Source organism: Notamacropus eugenii, chromosome 1 (genome assembly GCF_028372415.1).
Source record: "Notamacropus eugenii isolate mMacEug1 chromosome 1, mMacEug1.pri_v2, whole genome shotgun sequence".
Lineage (NCBI taxonomy): Eukaryota > Metazoa > Chordata > Mammalia > Diprotodontia > Macropodidae > Notamacropus > Notamacropus eugenii.
In genome coordinates, this window is record NC_092872.1 from 3,056,100 (window position 1) to 3,083,962 (window position 27,863).

The 27,863-nt window shown below is 47.1% G+C and overlaps 2 protein-coding genes across 4 annotated transcripts; one reads left to right on the forward strand and one right to left on the reverse strand.

Moving 5' to 3' along the window:
- Positions 1-8,298: 8,298 nt before the first annotated feature.
- On the reverse strand, positions 8,299-27,863 carry GRM2 (glutamate metabotropic receptor 2). Of its 2 annotated transcripts, none has more exons than XM_072650455.1 (5): positions 25,384-27,863; positions 19,194-20,031; positions 15,088-16,166; positions 9,527-9,701; positions 8,299-9,000 (listed from the first exon to the last, which is right to left on the reverse strand). In XM_072650455.1, the coding sequence occupies exons 1-5, from the start codon at positions 25,867-25,869 to the stop codon at positions 8,927-8,929; spliced, it is 2,652 nt and encodes an 883-aa protein (XP_072506556.1). In that variant the 5' UTR covers positions 25,870-27,863; the 3' UTR covers positions 8,299-8,926. The 2 variants fall into 2 exon arrangements, with proteins under 2 accessions (XP_072506556.1, XP_072506555.1); XM_072650454.1 differs by lacking the exon at positions 25,384-27,863 and adding an exon at positions 20,137-20,481.
- On the forward strand, positions 16,001-23,429 carry IQCF6 (IQ motif containing F6). Of its 2 annotated transcripts, none has more exons than XM_072650485.1 (3): positions 16,001-16,080; positions 20,800-20,865; positions 22,982-23,429. In XM_072650485.1, the coding sequence occupies exons 2-3, from the start codon at positions 20,848-20,850 to the stop codon at positions 23,345-23,347; spliced, it is 384 nt and encodes a 127-aa protein (XP_072506586.1). In that variant the 5' UTR covers positions 16,001-16,080; positions 20,800-20,847; the 3' UTR covers positions 23,348-23,429. The 2 variants fall into 2 exon arrangements, with proteins under 2 accessions (XP_072506586.1, XP_072506583.1); XM_072650482.1 differs by lacking the exon at positions 16,001-16,080 and adding an exon at positions 20,449-20,558.

Consider the following 27,863-nt stretch of genomic DNA (forward strand, 5'->3'; position numbering starts at 1 on the left):
AAGGAATGAACGCGGAAGTATAGTCTCTAGAGAGCTGTACAAAACCAGAATGAGAGTTTCTTCCAAGTTTATGCCATGACCAATGTATGATTCCAACTCTTATACAATTCCTTTCCATGATTTGGTAATGTCCTTAGTTTTATACTCTGAATCTACTCCTAAAATTAAGAGACCTAATTACACCCTTAGGAAGCCTTCTGATTGGCTTAGAGGTAACCTGGGATAATAGAATTGGTCAGTGACCCTTATCCACTGCAGCCAGGGGGACAAATCCCAAAGCTTGCTTAAGGTGAACTCCAGGCCCAGATTCTCTAGTGTATAAACTGGAATCCCAGGGAAAATTAACCTGGTTCTGGAATACTGAACAAGTACTTCACAGACATAGCCTACCATGTGGGCTGGGAAAGTGGGTACTGGAAATAAACATATGGTCACTGTAGAAGGATATAGTCTCCAGGGCTTTCTCCAGACCTCATAAACTTGACTGTAACGCCCACCTCCAGCCTCTCCCCCTCCAATCTGTACTGCCAGATTCGTCTTTCCTTCCTTTTTTGTCCAAAACTCATAGCCTCAATTTGTCTAAAACAGAATTTTAACCCCCACTCCCATGCCTGCCCACCCTCCCAATGTTCCTGTCAAAACGACATCACCCTCCTTTTGTCACATGGGTTTGAAAATTCAGTCACAGAATCACAGACTTTCTACAAAATACCTGACAAATGGTTGGCCAGCCTTTGTCTGAAGACAAAGAAAAGGCCAAGAGCCCCCACTTATAGGTCAGAATAAGGGTGTGCAAACACAAAGCTAGGAGCTTATGACTTCCCACAGCCAAATTGGTTCTTGAGACTTCTAATTGTTTTAGGAAGTTGATAAGGAAAGTATTGGATTATGTTGATCTAACGGGGTGGTCTTTGTCTCTTCCACTAAAGGGGATGGACATGAGTGTTGGTGCCCCATGTAGGATGGGCCTCATTGATGGGGGCTGTCACCTAGATGAACTGGTTGACTCCTACTTTTGTTGAGCAGACTATGGCCCTGACCTTACAATCCCCTCCAGCCTTCTCTTTTCCCTCTTTTTCTTTTACTTAAGCACAGTAGATATCTTGAGAAGAAGAAAGTTCCTGCTCTAAGAGTCACTAATGGGCCAAAGAACATGGTGTGCTGAACCCACCTGGCTCAAGAGGTTCAGGAACTGACCTCTCAGCCATATCCCCCTCCTTCCCAGAGAGAGCAGCCTCTTAGCACAGTAGATAGCAATGATGGAATATTGAGAGTTCCTGGAGAGGCAGATGGTCAAGGCAAGCATATGCTTACCCACATAGCCTGAGAGGAGAGTTCTGGAATGATGTTGAGTTCCTAACCTCAGTTTTGGAAAGGCAGTCAGATAACCCCACCCCCAACCAGAGGTTGAGGAGATAGTGGGGATGAGAACCATGGAGTCAAGTGATGAGTGTTCCAGGGGGCTGTACCTCTCACCCCCCCTCTCCTGGACATTCACTTCTTCCTAGGGTTTTGGAGGCACCCACGTTCTTCTGGGTCTCCTCTCCCTCCTTGAATACTTCTTTGTCTCTTGTCTCACCATCCTTTCTTTTCTTCCTGACCCATTATTGTGGATGTTTCCTAAGGGCCTCTCTTTGGGCCTCTTCTTTCTTACCCATGCCAGTGACATCAGCTACCACTTCTATGCAAATGACTGCCTCAGCTGGATGGTGCTACTGGGGAGAAGTGGAGGGACCATATGCATTCCTTTGGAAAATAGAACTCATCAGAATGTATAGGGTTGCTCTACTAGCATCTCCAAGTTCAGTTCCCTTCAAAAAGGTGTCCAACCCACAAGATGCCAATGAGGCTGGAGGACTTCAGGGCCCTTGTAGAAATCCTACCTCCACCCTTTATTACCTTAGGCAAGTCACCTCTCTAATGTTTGGTTTTTCCATCTATAAAGTGAGGGGGTTTAGACTAAATGGCCCCTTCCAGGTCTCAGTCTACAATCCTAAAGACGGCATCAAAAGTTTGATCAAAAGTTTGGGGGACTTTGTGAATCTTTATGTTTTCTGTGTTTGTTTGTGGTTTCCTTTGCATTTTCTGTGGAGTGGTATAAAGGCTGTCATGCTGGATACATATGCATTGTTACCTGGAATGCTTATACAGGAGCTAGAGGTACCCTTTTAGCTACGTCTGTGAAGACCTACGCATAACCTGTATTGGAAGATTTCCACAGAGTAACCTCTGCCTATATGCATAAAAAACCAAAGAGGGAGTGATTTGGTGGGAGAAACAACGCCTCCCCCCAAAAAGGAACCAACTCAGAGACAAGATTGATAGCTTGCCAAAGAAGCTTTACTGGGAAATTAAGGGAATAATAAAGCCCAGCATAATATAAATTCAGGGTCAGGGTTTACTGATGCTGGGATTGTGTGCCTATGGGAAAGATTAGGGACAGGAGGATCCCTGAGGAGAGGTGGAGAGTGTCAGGTCCTGGAGCCACTGACCTGTTGAGAAGTTAACTGAACAGTGGCCACCAGGTGGCATCCCAAGACAGTGGCCCTGGCAGTCTGTGGGTTGTTGTCTCTTGTCTTGTTTCCTGGCTGCCAAGAAGCTACCTTCTCAGGCTCTGACCAGCCTGGCAGCCTGGATTCTGTGATTGTGGTCTTCACTGGTGTTACCCTTACCCTTGGGAAAAAGTTGCAGATGATCCCTTGGTGGTTGTGGGGTCAAGGGGATTCTGGTGCGGGCACAAAAGTTTGGACTACGTGGTTTCCAAGGTTACTTTCAACTTGGAGATTCTGAGTCTGAGATTCTGCCAGCTGTCCCCCTACAGGAAACACCCTGATGCTCTCGGCTCTCCCAATAACCCCAACCCAGCTGCCTCCTGCTGACCTCTGCTGCCCCTCCCCTTCTGCTGCTCTCTGCTCCGCCTGTCAGTCCCTCCCCATCAGCCCTCAGCAATTCCCTCCTGTGTTCTGCTGGCCCCACTGAAGCCTGTGGGTTCTCAATGACCTTTCACTGTTTAGAGATTGCTGTCTGTCCTTTTCCTCTTATCTGGAGAAGAAAATAAGGATGACTTGGGATGGCAGATTTTCTAGGAATTCATGAAAGGGTTAGAGCAGTCAGTGATAGGGGAATGGAGTAGAAGGGGGCGGCAGTCCTCCCTGAGCGGGGCATGCATGTGGTTTGGAAGGACTCTTGTGTGGCCCACACAACGCAAGGCAGGAAAAAGAAGGTTCATCTCAAATTAAGCTGGGGGTTGGAAGAGGTAGGGCTGGGGTGGGGGAGGGGGTGTGGAACACTGGTTCTTGACCCAGTTCCATGGCCCCCTAATAATCATAGCAGAATCTATATAGTGTTTTATGTTACATCAGAGATAGGGTGTGCCTGGAAGCAGAAATGGGTCAATATCAGAATGAAGAGTAACTAGCATCCTACAGCCAAGACATCCAGAGGAAGTGCGTCCCCTCCCCCTCTACTCCATTAAGTGAACTCCCTTTGGATAAAGACAGGGACTCAAGACCCTCACAGCACAGTGACTGAGTCAGCACCACGGAAGTGTATACTCACCATGGGGAGATCTGCAGCCTATGAAAAGATGATCCAAGTTACCAATGACAAATGAAAGACCAATGAACTCTGAAACTCTTATCTCATACCCATCGGATTGGCAGAGATAGACAAAAATGGCAACTATTGGCAGAGCGGCTATGGGAGGTAGATTAGGTACACTGATACATTGTTGATGGTGTTGTAAACTGGTCCAACCATTCTGGAAAATCATTTGAAATTCATTACACTCCAAAAGTCACTAAACTGTACATACCCTGAGCCAGAGATCCCACTATTAGGCATATGCTCCAAAGAGCTCAAAGAAAAGAGGTGAAGGACTCATCTATACAAAGATGTCGATGGCAGCACTTTGTGTTGTAGCAAAGAACTGGAAGCAAAGAGAGTCCCCTCAACAAACTGCAGCATGTGGAATGTAATGGCGTGTTGTTGCACCTTAAGAAATGACAAATATGAAAAATTCAGAGAGACTTGAGAAGACTAGGGCGGAGTGAAATGTGTAGAAACCAGAGAACGATTTGCATGGGATCCCTGAGGATGTAAAGAAAAACAACTCGGAAAGACTCCAAAACCCTGACTGTGCCTCTCCTGAACATGATGACTTCAAAGCCTAAGGAGGATGCATGGCACCCACCTCTCGGAGAGGTGATAGACTCAAGATGCCGTGAGGCACGCATTGTCAGATGTGGCCAGTGGGCTGAAATGTTTGGCTGGATGTTATGTATTATAAGGGGAGAGCCTTTTTCAGGAGGGGTGACTTCATAGTGATAGGCCAGAAGAAAAGCATCAAAGTATTTAAAATACACACAAAAAAAGGAAAAGTTCATAAAAGAACAAGAAACAGGTCAATTGTATTATTACTGTCACATTTTTGTGGTTGAGTCATTTCAGGCGTGTCCAACGCTTTGTGACCCCATTTGGGGTTTTCTTGGTAAAGATAGTGGAGTGGTTTGCCCTTTCTCCAGCTCATTTTACAGATGAGGAAACCGAGGTAAACAGGGTTCAGTGACTTGCCCAGAGTCACACAGCTGGTCAGTGTCTGAGGCTAGATTTGAACTCAGGAAGATGAGTCTTCCTGACTCCAAGTGCAGTACTCTGTACACTTGGCCACCTATTTGCCCCTAATTTAATGTACCTTAAAGCCAACAATGATAATAAAATCCCCCAAACATGAGCTTCATAGGCAATCCGCTTGTGTTTTCCCTTTTTGTACACTGAAATGTGCATGTTTGTTGATGATTATAAGGTCATGGTACGAAGGAAAATGTAAATTTAAAAAGTCACAGAACTCATGCTGACTGGGTTCCACTGCAGATTGAGGTCATCGAATCACAACGGGGCTGCCCCCCACTGCTGCAGAGCAACCTTTTTCTTCCTTGATGGATTCCCTGTCACATTCTCCACAGCAACTGCTTTGCAAACCTTTTCCTCTCTCCTGCATCACCTTGCTCCCTTGTCCCCTGCAGCAGAGAACCTGGCCTCAGACTTTGTCAAGAAAACAAAGGCCCTTCATTGTGAACTCCGTCTTCTCCTTGACGCCCCATTTCAAATCCCCCAAGTCTCCAACCTTTGAGGAAGAAGTAGTGGCCCTTCTCTTTGCCAAAGTCAGAGGATGTGGGTTCAAGTTCCACTTCTGATAATTGCTATCTGAGTAATCTTGTACAAGTCACTTAGCATTCCTCAGCCTTATTGGTAAAATGAGGAGGCTGGAGTAGATGGTCTTTCCCTTCTACCTCTCTGTCTATGCTACTGTGACCCATCCTCTGTTGCCTCAGTTGGAAGCCTGATCCTTTGGACCATGTTCTTTTTCTAATATTTAATCTCTCTTTACTAACTTCTGCTGCTCAACATGCCCAAACTTATCCTATATTTGAAAAACATTCTTCACTTAAGCCTGCCATCCCCTCAAACTATGATGCTGTGTTTTTCCTCTCTTCAACCGTCTTAGAAAAAGCTGACTCTACTCTTTGTTCCCTTTCCTCACCTCCCACCCAGTTCTCAATATCTTGCCATCTGGCTTCCCGTCTCACCACTCACAATTGAAATTGCTGCGTCCCAGACCATCAGTGATCCCTCAGTTGCTAAATCCTCTTGTTCATTCTTCTCGACTTCTCTGCGGTTTTCAACACTGTTGATAAGTCAGTCAAGTAGTCAACTAGTATTTATTGAGGGCTCATTATGTGCCAGGCACTGAGCTGAGGGCTGGGGGTACAACCTCCCTCCTCTTGCACATAACTCTTCTCCCTAAGGTTTCTCCTACTTGGCTCCCCCTGCCTTCGCAGTTACCTTTGCTGGATCATTCATGATTCTCCTTAAGCATAGCTCTGCTCTAGGATAATGTTTTAGGCTGTCTTTACTCTCTACATTTTCTCTCAGAGGCCTCATCAACTCCCACAGGTTCAATGATCATACCTGTTCCAGTGACTCCCAGGCCCACCTATTCAGCCCTCATATTTCTGATCTGGAACCTAACTCTTCCTGTAACTTGCATATCCAATATGTATCTTAAACTCCATGTGTTCAAAACAGAACACATTTTTCTCCCTAAACCCACCCACTCTTCCTTCCTATTAACTCCCCTATGTCTGTCAAGGGTGCTATTATCTTTCCAAGTCTTTCAGGTTAACCACCTCAGAGTTATCATCTACACTTGGCTTCCTCTCATGTCCTGTATCCAATCAGGTGCCAGATCTTGGTACTTAATAAATACTTGTTTATTGATGGATCCATCTCTCACATCTGACCTCTTCTTTTCACTCACATAGCCACCCCTAGTTCAGACTTTTATCCCTCTCACTTGGACTACACAAAAAGCCTCCTTAATTGATCTACCTGCTTCCAATCTCTCCTCTCCCCATTCCAGCCTCTCCACAGCGGTCAAATTGATCTTTCTAAAGCACAAGTTTGATCATGTCAAGAAGTTTCAGTATATCTCCAACTCCTGTAGAATAAGATACAAACTCCACTGTTGGACATTTAAAGAGACCCTCACAATATGCCTGTCTTTTCAGACTGATCTCATGCTACTCCCTCTCATGAACCTTATGTTCCAGGCCAACTGGACTATCCCAAACAGAACAGCCTATTTCTCACTTCCATGCTTTTCCACCGATTGTTTTCCATGATTAGAACCCTCTTCCTCCTCAACTCTGCCTCTTGGAATCGCTGGCTCTTTTCAGAGCCGAGTCTACAAAAGACCATTCCTGATCCTCTTCTCAGTTACTAGTTGTTGCCTCATCCACAACCAAATGACTATATTTGCTTTGTAGTTACTTATCTGTGTATGTATCACCCCTATGTCAGTAGAATATAAGTTCCTTGAGGGCAGGAACATTTTTGTCTTTATAACCAAAGTGCCTAGCACAGTGCCTCAAACATAGTAGGCATTTATAAATGTTTGTTGAATGAAATTGAATCCTCTGTGCTTTCTCTGTACTTGACTTTGTTCATGCTCTTTCTTGTGACTGGGATTATCCATTCTAAATACACATCCCTTCCCTCCACCCCTTGAATTCCTATTCAGCTTTTAACATCAGACTTAAATGCTGCCTCCTCCAAGAAGCCTTCCCTGATTTCCCCTGGTCTAGACTAATACACTTTTTCCTCACAAACCTCACATAGACCTCACCTAATGCTTTTTTCTAATTCTTGCATATGTACGTAATATTATGTAGCATAGTTATCCATGTGTCTTCCATTAGACCTGAACACTGAGTTAAAAGTACTATGCCTTACCTAAACTCTCTCTTCCAGGGCCTGGCATAGAGCTCTGCACATGGTAGCACTTAGTGTTTGTCAGATTTGAACTAGATTTTCTTTAATGGGCCCTTCCAACTCCGACATACCAGGCTCCGGGAAGCGCACCCCTCTCCTTAGTTCTCCTCACATTTCTAACCCTAACCCTAGTCCGGGAAACTTTCCCTTCAGAGGTGCCAAATTCTGGTGCTATTCAATTGTAATGCTTCTTTGCTCACCCTCCTCCTGCCCCCAACCCCTCCATCCCATCCAATCCATATGCCAGACCATCCCCCTTTACGAGCAGCTCTTCGGATTAAACCTTCCTTAGTAAATTCCCTCCATCCTTCAAGGATCAGAACAAGTCCTGTCTCCTCCATGAAGTCTTCCCAAGCACCTCAGCTCTCCCTCTGTCCTCCAGCATTTACACTATCCCCTGACCTTTCCTAAAGATCTTGGCACTGATCTCCTTCCCTTCCAACCTCACATTCCTTCATTTCTTTGATTACTCTCTAGGCCTTAACACCAGGACTCATTTATGATTTATAACAACTGGACTTTGTAGAGATCGTCAAGGTTGGCAAACTTTGCCACACACATTATTTCATTTGCTCACAGGGGTATAGATTTAAAACTGGAAGAGACCTTGAAAGGTCATGTGTCTTGGAATGACAGATGAAGGGATTGCCTGGGATCACATAGGTGGTAAATGGCAGAGGTGATACCGTAACTTGGGTTCAGGTCTTCTGACTCTTCCAACATTACCCAGCCATGTGAGGTCGGTACAAGTATTGTGCCGTTTGGGCTGCCTGACCCTGAGGAAGCTCTGTTGGAGCCAGTAGTAACAAGTTGACGCTTCTGTGACCCTGGCACCACGTGGCCCTCCCTGGTCACAGCAACGGATGGTGCCATCTAAGTACCCTACCCATTATGTATAAATCCCCCTCCTCTGCTCCCACCCTTTTGTATTTGTGCCCAGGATTAGGGCAGAGAGGACAAGGGCTTGGATTTAAAAAAAAACCAAACTTTATTTACAGAAATTACAAAATAAACCACAGGATACAGTATTTTGCAGGAAGACTGGATGCTCCCTCTTCCCCACCCTGCTAGGATAACATACAAAAAATTAAAAGCCCTAGGACATAAGGATATAAGTAAGGATTAGGAACTGGGCCCAGAGCTGGAAGCACCTTTGATGTAACAAGAATCAGGGAGCCTGGCTCCTCTATTTTTCTCCCATTTGGGGACCCATTTCTAATACATAAATCCTTTGATCCCAGGCCTTCAATGTCTCTAGTTTCTTCCACCAACCCCAGGTCCTTCCCTCAGGGTTTCCATTGGACTCTATAGGTTCAAACAAACACAATGCCATGACCTATTAGCTGGGCACCCTATGCTCCCAATGTTCTCCAGTAGCTTCTGACCCTGGGCCAAGGTTGGAAGATGGCATGGGGTTAGATTGTTACAACAGCCTATGGGGGTTAGGTGAGATGACAATGTTTGGGGAAAGAAATGAGGTGACTTGGGGTTATTGCAATGACCCAGGCTCATCTGCCTGGGTCCCAGGGTATGGGACCCTGTGCTACCTCCCCCGTCTCTAGACATGGAGCCAGGTTGTTTTGGGGTTCAAGCCTCAGAGTGATGAAGTTGTGGAGTCTACCACCTCCCGGCCATTACATACCGTGGGGACAAACTGGGATCCAGAGCCTGGGGGGAGAAAGCAGAGAGGTTAGTAGTGGGGAAAAGGGAGTTTCATGAATCACATAGAAGGGCAAAAGAGGGCATCTATTCCAAAGGAGGTGTTTTCTCAGGCTCAGTTGAGTCCTCTCTATGGTGGTAGATTTCAGGAAAGGGTCTAGAGGATCTTCTGCTGTAGACCCTTTTCTCTTTCTAACTCCTTCCTTTTTCTTTCCATTCTATTCTCAGGGGAGAACCATTCTATGTTCCTCAAAAAATAAAATTAAATGTTGCACACGTGGTGACCTGAGTATGTCTTCATTCCCCTGAACTCTAGGGGAGAGGGTATAATGAGGCAGCAGCTGAAATCTGAGGGAGAGTGGGTATAGACTAGGTTCTGGTGGGGCACTGAGACTCAAGAGTGGGTAAGACCAGGGTAACCTATGACTCTAAGGAATACATATGGGAATACTGTGATGTTGGGAGATGGGGGTGGGGAGGATAGATGGAACTCTTGGTTTGGGAGTGCCAAAGAGGTCCAGGAGCATAGGCTGACCATGGGAGATGCTGGAGCCAGCAGCTGTGACACTGAAGCGGCTGGTAGGAGCTCGGTGACTGACTACATTCTTCTGTGGCTGGAAGAGGATGATGTGAAGTTTGGGAGTGAAGAGGCAGCCAAGAACGACGGAGCCGCTGAGGCTGACAGATACACACATGGTTGTGGTCTGCACCTGGAAGGAGTTACCTAGAGTCAGGGCTTCTGTGTTACAGCATCCCCCAATTCTCCACCCACATAGGAGAGACCTCCCCCCAACATATCTTGGGGTCCTGTTATAAGAGTCAAAGAGCCACAGAATATCAAAGTTAGAAGAGACATTGGAATGTAGAATGCTATAAAATTTTCATTTATATACCAGAGTGGGTGAACAGAGGGCTGGCACCCAGGGAGTTTGCCTGGGATTGAGAGAGGTCTGGAAGTTATGCTGTCGGGGCTGAAGGAATTGGATGTTAGCCTGAAGAAGAGAATGTTTAAGGTGTCATGAAAGCAGTCTTCAGCACTTGAAGTTCCATCGTGTACAAAAAGGATTTGGATGAAGATAGCACAACTATGGCTGGGAGAGAATTCACATCACAAGGTCACAGTGATCACAAAAGACCAAACAGACAATTTTGATTACATAAAATTAAAAAGCTTTTGCATGGACGTAATCAGTTCAGGAAAAAAACATCTTTGCAGCGATGTACTGGAGCCAGCTTGGCCAAGCCTGCAAGACTCTATTGCTCAATTTTCAGTCTAGACTTCAGAAAGCAATGGACAAAATGCTTACAATGCAAATTGAACTTCAAAGTGTGTCCTGCGTATGTTTCCCCCTGAAGAGTTGGGTGGTAAAACATTTACCAGGACACCATTGAAATGTCATTAATAAAAGCCAGATAGCATAGATACATAGAGAATTGATACAAACATGTGATTTAGGAGCCATTCCCCAGTGTATAAATGTCAAAGGATATGAACAAATGATTTTTCTAAATAAGAATTTCAAGCTACAAATGACCATGTGAAACCATTCTCCGAGCCACTAAAAATAAGAGGAATACATGAATAAAAGTAAAATAGCTATGAGGACTTGCCCCACGCCATGCAGATTCTCGTAGCTTCTCAAATTTGCCATCATCCTTGATCACTGGAAATATCTAATCAGTTGCCAAACTTTGTCATTTTTTTCCTATAACATCTCTTGCATATGTCCCCTTCTGTCCACTTACACAGCCGCCACCCGAATTCAAACCCTTTTCATTCACTTCTTTCCTGAAATATTGCAATAACCTTCTAACTGGATTCCCTGCCTCAAATCTCTTCCCAGTGCAATCCATCCTCCACACATCCTCTGATAATGTCACCTCACTACTCAAGAAACTCTAATGGCTCTCTAGGATCACACATAAAAGCAAATCTCTTTGGTGTTTAAAGCTCTTCGCAACCTAGCTCCTTCTTAGCTTTCTAGTCTCATACATTACTCCCTGCTGCTTACTCTGTGGGACAGCCCTACTGACTATTTCTCACGCACAGTGATCCATCTTCTGTGTTTGGGTCTTAGCACTGATTGTCCCCCATGCCTAGAGTGTTCTCTTCCTTCACCTCTGAGAGCAAATCCTTGACTTCCTCAGGCACCATCTCTCCCAGGAGGACTTTTCTGGTCTTCTCCCCACCTTCCATATGCTTCTGTATTTTATATTCCAACCTTCTCATTTAAAGCTACTTTCTATCTATTCTGTATTTATTTTGCATGAACCAATTGTAATGAACATGTTGTCTCCCCTGCTAGCATGTAAGTCCCTTGAGGGTAGGGACTATTTCTTTTCCTTTTTCTTGGCATCCCTAGCATATGGTAAAGTGTCTGGCAATAGTAAGTGCTTAATAAATACTTGTTGATGGATTGTGGGAAAGCAGGCACACTAGCACTCTTTTGATAAAGCTGTGAACTGCTCCAATGCTTCTGGGTAAAAACTGAGAATCATCCAAGAAAAATGGCAGAACTATCCATATTCTTTAACTCAATGACGTCATTATTAGGCACATGCCCAAAGGAGGCCAACGACAGGAACAAAGGTCCGATACAGACCGAAATATTCAGAGCAACACTTTTATAGCAAGAAAGACCTGGACACATTGAGCTTCCATGGACTAGGAAATGGATGAACTGTGATATACGAATGTAATAGGATATTATCATGGCATAAGAAATGACAAACATAGGAAGTGAGAGAAGCATGGAAAATGTATATGAACTGACGCAGAGCAAAAGAATCAGAAGGAAAAGACCAAGATGCCCAACCGCTACAGCAATGGAAATGAATAGAAGGAGCTGAACTCAAAGTTAATGGGGGAAAAAATAAAAACAGCTCAATAATGGTCTAGGAGAATAATTCATCCAATACAAACAGAGACTTCCTCTGAGCAGAGGTGGAGAAGGGCAAATATAGAAAACCATCCACACTGTCAGATGCCGTCACAGGATAAGTTTACTGTTTTTCTTCATATGAAGGAGGATTCTATTCCGATGGCATGGTAGTAGATCCAGAAATAACAGTGATTTAAAACCAAAAGAAATCAATAAATATTTAAAAAAATAAAAAGTCTATGATATAAAAAGTTAGTGTTGTAGAAGTACAAAAGAGGAAGGAAAGAAGGAAGGAAGGAAGGAGGGAGGAAAGGAAGGAAATAAAGAAAAAGAGAAAGAGAAAAAAGGAAAAAAGAGAAGAGAAAAAAGAAAGAAGAGGAGGAAGGAGAAGGAAGGAAAGGGGAAAAGAAAGAAAAGGAGGAAGAAAGGAAAGGATGAAGGAAGAACAGAAGAGAAAGAAAGAAAAAGGAAGGAAGGAAGGAAGGTAGGAAGGTAGGAAGATCCAGTTCTGCTTGGTACAAGAGGGTAGAACTGAGACCACAGAAGATCAAGGGAGTCCAACAAAGGCAGATTTCAGCTTAGTATGCTAGAACTTCTTAACAAGTAGAATTATATAACAAAGAAATGAGCAGCCATGTTAAGTAGTGAGCTCCTATCAGTAGAAGTATTTGAGTAGAGGCCAGATGACTCCTTGTCGGGGATGTTATGGGTGGGATTCCTGCCTCAGAGAGGAGTCAGTCAGACAATAAAAATAACCCAGGACATTTTTGTGGAGATCTATGGTTTACAAAGCACTTTGCACCCGTCATCACATTTCATCCTCACACCACCACTGTGAGATCGAGGCATCATCTACCACGTTGTACAGAGGAGGCTGCTCAGAGAGGCTGAGTGACTCTGCCATGGCTGCACAGCCAATAGAGATCAGCAGTGGGATTTGAATTCAGGTCGTTTCTCATTCCAGATAGAACGCACTTTCTACTACCTCCCTAACTCAGTTGGAAAGGAGGTCCCTTCCAGCTCTGTTGTTCTAGAACGATACATGACTTTAGTTCTAACATGAAAGACCCCTGGGGTCAAGGATTTGCATTCGAGGTCCAAAGTTCTAAAGATTCTCAACTTCTCTGAGACTGACTTTCCTCATCTGTAAAATGAGTATGCTATTACATGCCCTTCCTGTATCATAAAGTAGTTGTGAGAAAGGTGCTTTGGAAACCCCAAGTGCTGCTGAAATTGGAGTAAAACAGAAGATTGTCAGCTGAAAGGGACACAGAGATGGTCACATCTAACCTTGCATTTTTAGAGACCTGTATGCAGGTTTTTGGGGCAGCTAAGTGGTACAGTGGATAGAGTGCCAGGCCTGGAACCAGAAAGACCTGAGCTCAAATCCAGCCTCAGACACTTACTAGCTACACCACCCTGGGCAAGTCACTTAACCCTGCTTGCTTCAGCTTCCTCATCAGTAAAATGAGCTGGAGAAGGAAATGGCAAACCTCTGGTATCTCTGCCAAAAAAACTCTAAATGAGGTCACCAAGAGTCAGACTGACTGAAATCACTGAACATGCAAGTGCTTAGGTCACCAGGAAGACCCTTTCTGAGGTACAATGTAGTCTTCCTGTACAAGCTTCTTTTAGAAAGTGATAATAATCATTTATAATTTATATTTATACTATCATATTTATTATTTATAATTTATTTGGGCTTTAAAATTTGCTAAGTTCTTTATGCATTTCAGTTCACCTGAACCTCAAAACAACCCTATGTAGGAAGGTGGGGATGGAGGTATTTTTCCATCTTATATGTGAGGAAAATAAGGCAGAGAGAGTTAAATAATTTACCTATGATGAGAGCTAGTAAGTGCCCGGCCTGAACTTGGAACCCAGGTCATACCCTGGACTCCAAGTCCAGGACTCTAACCACTAGGATATGATGACTGAGGTAAAGCTGACTCATGACATTCAGGATTGGAATGAACCTTAGAGAACATCTAGTCCAACCATTCCATTTTACAGATAAAGAAACTGAGGCATAAATAGTTAAGTAAGAAACAGAGTTTAAACCTAGGTCCTCTGACTCCATCAAAAGCCTAGTGGTGGGTGGTGAAGGGAGGACAAGAGAGGCGGAAGGCAAGTAGGAAGTGCTTTGAGGGGTTCCTGGCCATGGTCTTAGTTGGGGAGATTATGACATTTGAGTTAGCAGTCAGAGACAGCAATTGTCATTTGTATTTGAGGACAGAGGAAACCATTGGCTAAGGGGAAGTTTTGGGGCAAGTGGAGGACAAAGGATTCTAGAAACTACTTGTACTTCCCTCTCCCCAAACTAAGGCTCATAGTAGGACTGAAATAGCTTAGGGAATCCTAGCTTACCTCTTTCAACATGCACTGGACTTAAGAAATGAGTTTAAATCTCATCTCAGATGATTATTAGATGTGGGATCCTGGGCAAGTCACTTAACTGCTCTGTGCTTCTGAATTTCCTCTTCTACAACATGAGGATGTTGGATTTACTGGCCTCTGGGGCCCCTTCCTGCTCTAAATTTGTGATTCTATGACGCCCCCCCCCTCCAATCATATCGTTACCTCCTTATTTCTCCCTCCTGAACTGCTGTTTTCCCTTCTACCTTTCTTCTATTTCCGTCCCCAGTCCACCTAGGTACCTTTCTCTCTACCATATCCCCTCCACAGCTGGGGTTTTGGATTCAGCCAGGCCCCTCTCCTTCTGAGAAGCTGGGGGGAGGGGGAAGGAAACAGTGTTTGTTGACTTCAGAACATGAGGCCAGACACTGTATGTGTGCTCTTTATGTGCGTCCCAAATGTTTAGCTCATGTTTGGCACTTAGTAAACATTTAATAAGTGTGTATTGGGCGATTGTTGGTTGATGTGAAGGCAAAGAGCCCAGTCTGAAACTCAGCTTTGCTACCAGCTTCGGAGCTTTTGATATAGGCCACTTTGTTTCGCTGAGTTTCCTCACCTGCAAAATAGGGATAATAAACTATGTGTGGGAAAGTGAGATGAGGAAATAAGAACATGGATTGGAAAGGCTTAAGGATCTACAGAAATGTATTATTGTTTTTGGACCCTGTCCCTTGCTCCCCCTTCCTCCCACCCCCCCAATCCCATTCTCTTCCTCAGTTTGTTCCTTTGCCCATTCCTTTGGTCTTCTTCCCTGACCCTCTCAGCCTCCGTTCCCAGACTAGCCTAGGCCCCAGCTCACCCTGTAGTCGCTAGAGGTGACGTAGAAGATGGGCAGAAAGGCCAGCCAGATGATGCAGGTGGTGTACATGGTGAAGCCGATGAATTTGGCCTCGTTAAAGTTCTCTGGACACTTGCGGGTCTTGAAGGCATAGAGGGTGCAGAGGGCGATGAGCAGCACGTTGTAGGCGAGAGAAGCCAGCATGCTGGAGTCCCGATGGTTGCAGCGCAGGGTCACCACTTCCCTCCTCTCGGGCCCTGTCTCCTTGCCTGTGCCCGGAGCCTCCACCAGCAGCCAGATGGTCACAATGAGCAGCTGGCCCGAGATGAGGGCCAGACAAATGGCCACTTGGGAAGCTGGGCTTATGAAACGCGGGCGCCGGGCTCCATCGCGGGCGCCGCCACCAAAGATGCGGGCAATGCGGTTCGTCTTGGTGAGCAAGGCCGAATAGCAGACAGAGAAAGCAGTGCCCAACCCGAGTCGTCGGAGGGCACATACTGCTGTGGAGGGCTTGGCAATGAACACGAAAGTCATGGAATAACAGAGCAGGACACCGGCCAGAAGGATGTAGCAGAGCTCCCGGCCCGAGGCTTTGACCACAGGGGTCCCATTGTGGCGGACAAAGACGCCTAGGACAAAGAGGGTGGCGAGGAAGCCCAAGCAGGAGATTGTGACTGGCCCCAGGGCCCACGCATCTCCCCAGCGGATGTATTCTTGGGGCAGCTCAAAACACCCAGACAGGCTGGCGTTGGGCCAGTAGCCCAAGCCACAGTCGGTGCAGGTGAACTCATCCTTTAGATACTCATAGGGCTGGCATGGAATGCAGAGCCAGCAGCAGACATCACCTGGCTGCACGCTCTTCATCTCATTCTTCAGGCAAGGTTCACTGCATCGGGAAGCAGGGAGGGCGGTGCCCTGGGTTGAGGCCCATGGAATGAGGCTGGTATCCAGACTCAGCCCCTCAGCCCAATAGCCGACCTTTCGGTATCGGTAGCGTCCACTGCCTGCACGGAGGTAGGTAAAAATATTGTATCGGCCGATGCCATCACCAAAGCGGTCAAAACGCACCTCGTTGTGGGTGTCAGCAGGTCGGAATGGTGCTGAAGGGAGGGGAAGAGAAAGGGGGAAACAAGTGAGGGTGCTGAGTCTTGAGTCATTGGCTCTAATCCTGAACCAAGCCCTAACCCCAAACCTGAATTCTACTCAACTTTGAACCCCACTCGAAACCTCTTGCCCCTAAATCTAACCTTCCACTAAGCCTAATCCCTAACCAGCTCATAAACCCACCTTAAACACAAACACTAATCATCAGATTTAACTCTCCATTCACCCTCAAACCAATAATCCTGACTTTTTGATTCAGGGCCATCTCCAGTCATCCTGATTTATATTTTGCCACTGGACCCAGATGGCTCCAGAGGAGAAAGTGAAGCTGTTGACTTTGCGCAGCCCTCCCTCACTTCAATCCAATTTACTTGCAAGTCGTGGCATCATCTTCCTGACATCAATGAAAGACAAACAGCGGCAAATCTTGATTCACCCCAGCCATAAGACTTACACAACTGCAGCGTTAGCCCCACAGGACCCATTCCTGATTCAAAACCACTTGTAACTGTCATTCTAATTTACGAAGTCTCCCAAATGACCCCATACCTACATCCCACCCAACCCCAAACACAATCCTGTCTCGAATGTAATACGAATCCCATTCCCAACTCCTCTGTGCATCAATCCCTCTTCTGCTGGGAGTCGCCTGGGAGACCTTAGACAAACCACTTAACTCTTCTGAACCTCAGTTTTTCCTCTCTAAAATGGGGATAATAGCATTGCCTCTGCCTAACTCAGTGTTCTTGGGAAGCGCAAATGAGATCACATTCACAAAACTCTTAGCAAACTTGAAAGCCAGATTGAAATAGTAGCTGCTATTAGTTCTTCCCTCTGGGGCCAAGTAAAGAAAAGTTTAATCTTGCTTTCTGGTGCTGGCCCTTCAGCTATTTGCAGACTGAAGAGTTCTTCCTGAGGCTTCTCTCCTCTAGGCTAAACAGCCGCAGGTCCATCATTGATCTTTATATCCCTGGTCACCATATTCTTAGTATGCTGGTCACCTCCGCCTGGATAGGTCCCAACGGGTTAGTGCCCCCGCCTAAGATGGGACACTGAGAATAAACTGCAGAAGTCTCACCTCTCTGCGTAGGGATGATGCTGTGGGTTATCAACGCAACTGAGGAGCATTCATTAATGAAGCTGTTTAATTCAGCTTCTGGTGGCCTGTATCTCATGACAGCTGCATTTGTAGAGCACTTTGAGGTGTACTAAGTGCTTACACATATGATCCCATTCTAGCCTCATGAACAAATCAGACAGGTAGGCTCTGTGATTACCTCCATCTTACAGACAAGGAAACCTATGGAGAGAGGTTAAGTGACTTGCATGGCATCGCACAGCTAGCAACTATCTGAACATTGATTTGACCTTGGGTCTGCCTAACTTCAGGTCCAGAGAGCTAACTATTGTTCCACATAACTGCCTAAGACTGATGCTTCTGTTGAAGTGGATCTAGTAATTCCTAGGCTTTCTGAAATCATGACATCTTGCCCGACTGTGTTTTCACAATAGCTCATGCTTTCCCTCCAAAGGACACATGCTCTCTCTCTCTTTTTTAAAAAGGAAACAAATTTAAGCCAGCTATGTTTTAGGGGAAAAAACTCACAAGAGCTCCATTGTATCACATGGAATTAATATAACCTTGGGGTATAGTAAATGAAAGGAGAATGAGTCTTCCCTTACCCTGACCCTAAATCTGACCCTTCAGAACAACTCACCTCAGCTTCCCCCTTCTCAGAGTACTCCACCAAGCTCACCTGAGCCTCTCACACCTAGGATTCAGAATGCTCACCTCCTTCTGCCCCACCTATCCTGGGATGGTTACTGATTGAGTGGAAGCATCTGTAGATGCTTTGTACAATAACCTCTTGATTAGGACTGACTGTCCCCTCTCTATATGCTTGTCCCCAATCTAAGTTTAGGATTGGGGAGTGAGAGGGGAATCCTCTACTTTAGATCCTTTCCATGGCTCTTTACATCCTCCTCCCCACCCTAGGAGTCTAAGTAAACTTGCACAACCCCCCTCCTCCAGACCTCACTCTTCAGGTAACTGTCACATCTCCAAAAACTGCTTTTCTTCATCTCTCTACTTGAAAGAGCACCTTTCCGAGGTCCAGTTGACAGAGCTCTGGTTTGGGCCCTAACAGAGACCATATTTCTAATTTTGTCTCTGTCACTAAGGTCACCTGTGTAACCATTTTCCTTCACCTTACCTCGGTTTCCCCCATCCATGTGACAGGGCCAGCAACACATGTCCCCTGTCCCCGTCCAAGGTGTGTTGTGAAATAGATAGTTTTCTATCTCATCATACACCAGGTTGGAAGTATCTGTAGGGAAGTAAAGCCATACAGATGCTCATCCCTATCGTCAAAATCTCCCAGTTGTTATCTAGGTTGACCTTTTGCTCAGTATTCATTGTACTTGACCTTTTGCTCCAAACGGACTGACCCACCAGCTAGTTCTCCCCAATCTTCCTAAGTCATTTGAGCAAGCTATCCATCTCTTATGCCTAGGCCCCATGCTGATCAGGGTGCTGATAGGGGATCAGGGAATTGGCTTCTTCAGCTTACTACCCACATGACAGGGTCAAGGAAGTAATGACTTCTCAGACCAGCGAGATGCTCACTTGTAAAAAGAAAGATTTGGATAAGCTAGCCTCTAGGGTTCCTTCCTACTTTAAATCTAGGAGTCATCCCTTCCTCACTTCCATATGTTGAATTTTCTCTCTTCTTTCAAGGCCTTCCTCAAGTGCCAGCTGCTCTGTGAAGCTGGCCCTGATTCTCCTAGCCAATGAAAATGCTCTCTCCCTCCTCCTGTTTTCCTCACATTTTGTCTGGATTCCCCCCTTCTCACACTCCACACATACAGTCTCACATGCACACACATATTATATCCTCCCTATTGATGGATATATGTGGAGAGCAACCATGCCATTTTTCTTTTTAACTTCTCCATATCCTTTGCTCCAGGTCGGGGGATTTAGGTACTTGATTAATGCTTATACAATTGAGTTCACTCATTACCATCAAACTTGACATTGAGCATAAAGTCTTTGTAGAGCCTCTTCCCATTGACGGGACGCATGGCATCACACAGATGAGTGGTGTTGGGACACAAGGCCTGGTGCATGTTGTGCAGGCTGTGGGCCATGGCATACACGGCATTGACCACAAACATAATTTTCGACTCCTGCTCAAAGGGTCCTGTCTTGAGTGAGTGGGCCCCACAGTCCCGCCGGCGGAAGCTACACCCAAACTTCTGCTCCCAGAATTCTCTAAACCAAGGGTTTCGACTGTTGTTCCATGGGTCAAGGGCCCGAAAATAGGTGGCAAAGTCACTGATGGGGTAGGAGGCCAGCTCAATGGTGAGGGCACCCTCTGCTGCCCCTTCACTGCCCGCTACAACACTTTCCAGGGCACCCCAACCATCACTGGCCACCCAGGTGAAGGAGGCATTGAGGCGTTGAGCAGCTGCCAGAAGTTCACGGGCATCCTCAGAGCGAGCAAACACAACGGCCACTCGAGCACTGGGCTTCTGCATCAGGGCCCGAACCACACCCTCAAAGGCAGCCCGACTCATGGCCCGACCCACCTTCTCTGAGGTGGCCACACAGATGTTGCGGGCACGGGCCTCCAGTTCAAAGGCCTCAATGCCAGTTTCCCCATAATCCCCCTCAGAGGCCACAGTCGATACATAGGTCCAATTGAAGAAGCGGAGGATCTCAGCCATGGCCTTGGCCTGGTAGAAGTCTGGTGGTACTGTACGAGCGAAGTAATCATAACGGGACTTGTCGCTGAGCTTAGCACTGGTTGACGCATAGCTGATCTGTGGGATCTGGAAAAGCCGGAGGAGGTTGGCTACCTGAAAGAGAAAGTAGGGGTCAGAAGGTCAGTGTCCTAGGAGTTTCAGACTGAATGACTTGTTTGTTACTTGTTGGGGAGCAAACTAGGTTCCTAGCTCACTCACTCTCTGGAAGGGCCTCCCAAGGAATCTCTCTCCATTCCTTAGACACATGGCTTGTAGGCTCCACCCCTAGAATTCAGTTCTGCTTCTTGAGCTTTTGTTTGGGTGACCTGCTCCCATCACCCCTACTCTAACTATTCCTCATTCAGGTTCTTCTCACAGTCCCCATTTTACTGGAAGGACTTTATGTTTCCTTCCCCTAGAGACCTAGGGGTCCTGCTTCTCACTCTAGAACTCTGTCCCCTCCAGTGGTTCCTTTCTCAGTGGTTGGGTGGCAATTAGAATGTCTAGGTGGAGGTCTCTGAGTCAGAGTCACTCTTATGACCTCATAGACACTGTAATCCCCAGGCCAGGGCTGCCTAAGCTAAGGTCAAGAAGACAACTGAACCATCATCTGTCTGGAAGCCATGGGAAGTCTACTCTCTGTAAGGGATAGACCAGGGTGGTGGGCAAGAACCTGGTGGTCCTCATAATTTCAGGGAGGAAAGGGCTGATTTGGACCAAGGGTTGATCTTCCCTGAGGTAGTGGGAAGGACCAGATTACCTCTGGAGATCTCTGAGCAAATCCAGAATGGTGCTGGGGACAGTCTGGGCTGGGGTGTGAGGAGTTGGGCACTTTCCTTTCTCCCTCTTCACCCATCCCCTTCTCCCTCTCCTCCACACTAGGCCGCACAAAAAAGGAAAAAGAAGGATCCAGAAACAGAAGAATCAGAAATGAAGGGAGGAACAGAGGTAGGTAAAGGCATTTTGGAAGAGGCAGGGTTTATGCTTTGAGTCCTTGGTGGGATTGGATGGACCAAGAGGGCAGTAGAATGATTAAGGGTTAGGAAATGGAAAAAAAATTATTACTAAGAAGACTAGGGCAAGAGTTTGAGACAAAGGCTTAAAGATGAGGATTGGTGTGGAATTCGTAGCTGGGTTTGATCCATGCATGGGATAGGGACTGGTAGGAGAGGAGAAGGAAGAGAAAGGGAGAGAAGAGAAAAAAACAAGAAAGGAGAGCAGAGACAAGAGAAGAGGAAAGAAAAGGAAGGGAGGGAGAGAGGGAGTAAGAAGGAAGAGAAAAGGGAAGAAAAGAGAAAAGGAAAATTGGTGGAGAACTATGGGAGGGAGAAGGATGATGGAGAGCAGCTGGGGAGAAGGGAGAAATAAGTAAGGAAATAAAGAAGAAAATACAAAGCTGCTCTCTTCACTTCAAGTTGCCAGGGCAAGTAGAGTCCAAGAAATTGAAAGAAGCGCTCAATGAACTTGTTGAACCATTCGGCACTCTCAGTGATCTTTGAAAGACTTTGTGAGGTGCTGCAGGGCTAGAGGGAAACAAATATTCAGATTTGGGAGAGGTGAGAAAGAAGAGGAGAGCACAAGCTCTAGGCCAGGGAATTTAATTTCAATAAAGATGGTATTACTAAAGGATTAGCTTGGGAACATCTGGAAAAGACAGCAATGAAAGCCAACACATCTTCAAGGCATCATGCCAAACCAGGTTCATTCCTTTTTTGGCAGAGTGGTTGGACTGGCAGATGTCAGGCAGCTGTGGTCAACTGGTAATTGACCTTGACTTCAGTCAAGCGTTGGACAAAGTCTCTTACGCTATTGTTCCAAATAAGATGGAGAATTGTGGGTTAGACAATAGTATTAGGCAGAGTGTGAGTTGGTTGAATGACTGGACCTAAAGAATAGCCTGTAAGTTCCCTGAATTCACAGGACTACATTGCTGTCCATCTGACCAGCTAAGGCTGTCTTAGTTCTGCATCAAGAGGCCTGGTGCCCAGAACAAAGGATACCATGGTTCTGCCCTCAGCAGATCCATAGAGAATTGTGCTTAATTCAGGGAACCACACTCAAGAAAGGATGCAAAAAACTGAAGGGTGATGATCGGGATTTGGGGAGACATGGAAACCAAGGACTGGTAGAAGGCAGTGGCGTTGTTTAGCTAGAAGAAACATTTGGAGGGAAGGAGGGAGACACGATCTTTATTTTCAAGTATTTGCAAAGGTGTCAGTCACTAAAAGAAGGCTCTGTTTGATTTATTTGCCTGGTTATGGAGGGTAGAACTGAAAGCAAACATTGGGAAAGTAAAAAGGCAGATTTAGGCTCCATGGGAGGGAAAGGTTCTTAAAACTGGGGCTCTCCAAAGGTGAAATGGATTGTCTCCAGAAATAACGGGTTTTCTCCTTCACTCGAATTCTTCAAATGACAAATGGATGACCCCTTGTTGGGAATGTTGCAGAGGGATACTTGAGCAAGTCAGATATGAACTCTGAGTCAGCTAGATGATATGTGAGGTTCCTTCCAGGTCTGAGGCAAGAGTGAATAGGAAAGGGAGAGAAGAAAAGGCAGAGAAAAGACGGAGAGGAGAGGGACAGAAGAAAAAGGGGAATAAGAAAGAGAGAAAAATGGGGAGGAACGATGAGAGAAAGAGAGAGAATAGGGAGAAGACAGAAGAATGGGGAGAAGAGAGATGAGAGGAGAAAAGGAGAGAGAATAGGGAGAAAAGAATGGGGACATTAAGGAGGAGAGAAGAATGGGGAGGAGAGAGAGAGTGAGGGAAAAAGGAGGGAGAGAGAGAAAGAGAGAGAGAGAGAGAGAGGAAAAAAGGAGAGAATAGTGAGAAGAGAAGAATGGGGAGGAGCAGTGATTAAGAAGGGCAGAAGAGGAGGGAGGAGAGGAGAGGACTCTGTAGGTGATGAGAGTTGGGACATACAGACTTCAAAGAGAAAATAGCGGACGGGCTAGGGGAAAAGAAGAGGAGGGGGTGAAGGACCAGTGCACTCCCCGTGGAGGGCCAGGGTCGAGGCTGGGAGAAAGGCTCCCTTTCCCCGTCTAAGCCGACCCCCTTCTACCCCAGGACAAGGAGACGGAAGCGGCCATCAGGATCCAAGCCTGGTGGCGGGGCCTGCTGGTGCGACGGACGTTGCTGCACGCAGCCCTCCGTGCCTGGATCATCCAGTGCTGGTGGCGGGCTGTGCTGGCCCGGACCCTGGACCAGCGACGGCGGACGATGCTGCTGCTCTACTCACAGCAGGAGGGCGCCGTGGTCAAGCTGCAGGCGCGGGCGCGCATGTGGCGAATTCGCCGCTGCTTCTGCCGGGCGCGGGCCGCCGCCTGCATCATCCAGGCGTACTGGCGCTGGTACGCCAGCCGGAACCGAAAGCTGGAGAGCAACCACACGACGGCGGAGCACTTGGAGATCGATATAAAAATTCTGGTTTAAGAATTCGGGAGCCCTAGGGGCTGGGGTAACTATGGAGGGACCCCGCGAACTCTACCTCTTTCAATAAAGAGTATGGACTGGACTAATCTGGCCTGGCCTGGCCTGGTCCCTAGCTGCTCCTCCGTTGTGCCAAGCCCCAGGGAATCCTGGTGCGGAACAAGGACCTTGGAGAGGGCATCTGGGGCAATGCTCATTTTACAAACGTGTACACTACACCAGAAAGGGAAGAGAATTTGCCCACGTTCAGGAAGGTTGCGCAGGTAGAAGGCACCTCCAGGCTCCTCTTCTTCCTCCCTAGGGAAGATTCCCGCCCCCCCCCCACCTCTCCCACCCCCAGTCTTCTAATTTATAGGAGATTCCTCCATATTGTCTCCAAAGGGAAAATTAAGGGCCCCTCGGCCCCTCTGCTCCTTCCTCCTGCAGGAGGGTGGATCCAGGAATCCTTGCTCTTGACTCCCTTCTGTTTCAGTTAGGGATAGCCCTCTTCCCTTGGCTTTTCTCTCTCCTTTCTATCTCAGGTTGTACTTAGTGCAGCTACTGCTAGTCTTGGGGTGGGGACCAGCTGGGAATCTGGAATCTTGGATCCTTGGCAAGGGCCATTGCCTGGTGGAGTATGTTGGGGACTGGGTAGCTCCAGCAGAGATGAAGGTAGCTGGCAATGACGTGAGGAGAAGGGAAAGAAGGGGAAGCCCTGATCTCGGACCCTGTCTCTCATGGGCCAGAATGACAGATGGTAAGAGCAGACAAGACCTCAGCTGGGCCTGCATTGGCTCACCCCTCCCCAAGGGCCTTCACAACAGGATTCCCTCGTCAGGCCTTCCAGACAGAGCTAGATGTTGAGGGAAGGAGAAAGAGACTGATGCATGTATGTGTATGTGTGCCTGTGTGTATGTGAATGGCCTGGCCTCCTCCAGGACATGTGGGTGCCCCTCCCAATACCTCCCCTCATATCCAAAACCTCTTCTTCCTATTTCATTCCCTCTCACTTTTCTCATTCAGGTATCTGCCAACCTGCCTCTCCATGTTTCATAATCTTTGTTTTTCTGTCGCTTGGCCTTTCTTTCAGCCTCCATTTCCTTGTACATTTCTCTAACTTGTCTTCCTGCCTTTGAGTCTTACTCTCTCTCTGTCTCTGTGTCCTGTCTCTAACTTTCTCTTTTCGAATCCGTCTTTCATTACCAATTTTTATTTCTATTCAGAAACGGGGGAAAAAAAGCACAGGGTGGGGTGTCATGAGGACCTGGATCAGATCTTGCCAGAGATACTAGTTCTGTGGCCATTGGCAAATCACTCCACTCTTCGGATCCTCAGTTTCCTGTAAGACTGGGATAGCATCTACCTCACAAGGTTGTTTTGAAGATCAAATTCAGTCTATTCTCTTCCTGGATTCCTCTTTGTCATCTGCCTTCGTGTCCTAAAATCTCTCCTTTTCTTCTCTCTCCCCCGTTTTGATTTCCTGATCCTTGTATTGCTCTATCTTTATTTTTCCAGTTCTCTCACTGACTCTGTTCGCTTCCATTGCTGTTTTCTGTCCCTTATTTCTGCCTCTTCGTCTCTGGTTTACACCACACCCTTCCTGTCTCTGTCCCTGTCTTTGTATGTCCTTTTCTGGTTCTCTGTGTCTCCATAGGGCTAGAAATGGAACGGGCTGCTTCCAACAAAAGCTTCACTTTTCTCCAAATGGATCAGGAACGGATTGGACTAGATGCCCATAGAGGGACCTTCTGGAGACTGAGATTCTGTGCTTCCGTTTCTCAGTCTTCTCTGTCCCTCAGATGGGTCTCTCGGTGCATTGATCTGCCTTGCTCTCTCCATTGCACACTCCCTCTCGGCCTCGGACTACTTACTTCTTTTCCTGTTTCTCATTCTACCTCCTCCTCAGTTAAGGCGTCTTATTGTCTCTGTCTCTCTGCATCTCTGTTTTCCCCTCTCCCGTGTCTCTGGGCCCTTTCCCTGCTTCTCCTTCCACCCCCGCCTCCGTCCCTGCCCCTAGCCAAGACCACTCCACCCCTGCCCGAGCCCTCCTCCCCGCGGACCTGGATGGAGACGTCGCTGTAGGAGCCGCCGATGACGCCGGTGATGGCTGTGGGCGGCTCGCCGTGGATGGCGTAGGAGCCGTCGGGGCACACGTGGCGGGAGCCTGGGGCGCCGCGGCTGAGGGAGGCGCGCACGAAGTCCAGAGCCTGCTCTAGTGCGTGCGTGTCGGTGGAACAGCTGTCGAGGATGTGCGCTCCCAGCCGCACGCCGGGCAGCAGCCTCGGGTCACCATTGATGCGGTCCAGGGCGAAGAGCATGGCCTCCAGGCGCTGCACACCGCGCTGTTCGTTCACAGGGCCTCCGCACTCCCCGTTCCCCCCTGCCCCCGGGACTCCCTTCTGGTGCACCGGGAACAACCCGCCTAGAACCAGGTCCCCCGCCAGGCTCAGCGTCTTCTTGCCTGGGCTCCCAGGTCCCGCCTCGGCCCCACCCCTGGCTCCCCACAGCAGCAGCAGCAGCAGCAACAAAAGCAGAGTTGGCCCCATTTTGAGGGTACCTGACCGAAGTCCCGGATGGGATCAGAGAGAAAGATGGGAGAGAAGACAAAAGGAGGAGAGAAATGGAGAGAGGGGAGGGGGAGAGAGAAAAAAAGGTGGAGGAAGAGAAAGGGGAAGAAGAGGAAGGAAAGATGAGAATGGGAAGAAAACCGAGTCAGAAGGGAAGAGGGAGAGGAAAAAGGAGAAACAAAGGGAGAGGGAAGGGGAAGTGTGAGGGGAGGGAAGAAGTGATGGGACAGACAGGAGGGAAGTTAGGGAGAGGAGAAAGCAGAGAAACACAAAGGGGAGGAGAGAGAGACAGAAGGAGATGAAACAGGTAGGGGAGGTGGGGAAAAGAAAGAGGAGGAAAAAAGATAATGAAAGGGAGGAAAGGGTCAGCTAGAGGGAAGAAAAGAGAGATGAGGGAAAGAAGACAGAAAGATGGGTAAGAGAAGGAAAGAGGAGTGTTGGATGAAAGAGAAGGAATAGGAGGCAGTGGGTTGGATAGAAGCTGATGGGCTAGAGTGGAAAAAGACAGGGAGGATAAAAGGAGTGGGAGAGGAGGGAGAGCAGAGAGTGCAGCACCTGCAGAGAGACAGAAACATGGAAGCTGGGCAAAAGGGAAAACCCAGTGGGCTTCCCTAGCACTTCCCAATCACATAATCACACTCTTGGGAGAAATGAGAGTTTTACTTTGGGAGTCCAGGGCCAGAGGAAAAAAAGATTATTCATTAAACTGAAGGGGTGACAAGGATTGACTTCTGATCTGTTCCTGGGGCCCCATTTTTTTCCTACTCCCATCTTTTTCAGGGACTGATATGGGGAGAGAGTGGAGAGAAGAGGAGAGAGACAGAGAGAGACAGAGAGAGACAGAGAGAAAGAGAGAGAGAGAGAGAGAGAGAGAGAGAGAGAGAGACAGAGACAGAGAGAGAGAGAGAGAATATCCCTCAACTCAACTGGGCCTGCAAAAGGAGACAAGGCCTTGGTCAGAAGTGGAGGAAGTCCTCATGCAAATGTTACAGCATTCTCAGATACCTGGTATAAACAGCACAGTATCTGGGAGGACCTCACCATAACAGCAGTGTATGCTAAGATCCCTGATTTGTGTGATTCAGTTTTTAGGCAATAACTGGGCAGAAGCTCTTTTAAGTAGAGAAGGAAGGGCTTCCAAGAGTTAACTAGGTGGCCTGAGGTGGCTAGGACCAAGCTGGATGAATCTAAGTGTCTTTCTAGTGTCACATATTCCACTTCTAGTCTGTTTTTGCTGATAGACTCCCAGTAGTTGATCAAGGTGGTGGTGGTGGTGTGTGTGGGGGGGGTGGGGATGAAAGAGAAACCAGGCATTTCAAGCTCCTGTGTAGTTGGCTGTCTCTCTCCCTGCTTGTATGAGTGCATGTGTTACAGGTGTATATGGCTGCCTGTGTATATACGGGTGGGTGTGTCTGCATGCATTTGTGCATATCTTTCTCCATGTATGCTCAAATTTGTGTATATGTCTGAATGTGTGTGATTCAGGTCAGGAATGTGGAGGAAGTTGGTTAGTTCCTACAGTTTCCCTCGGGCATCACAAAGGCACCCAAAGGCTGGGTCTTGGTTCCTGTTACCCTGAGGTAAAAAAGATGGGGGGCAGGGGAAGAAGATAGTGTTTCAGTGACTTGGTTTCCTCAGCCTGGGAAATATCTCCACCAGTCCTTCATTCCCAGTCTACACATTTTCACCCAGTGGTTCTTTGTCACCAACACACATACACAGCTCTCCCTTCTCACATACACATACAGACACCTTGATGCTCACACACAGTCTTGCAGCTAAATGTACTCATTTCTTCCCTGGGAAGTATCACCTTTCCAAGGCACAAGATGGGGGAAACTGAGGCCCAGGGGAAAAGATACACTTGTTCAGGTTCACTTGGTTAGGTTTCAAGTGTTCTGACAATCTAATTCAAGGTTTTCAACATCCCTGATGGCCATCTGTCCTTACTGTTTTCTCCTCTGGCTCAATGG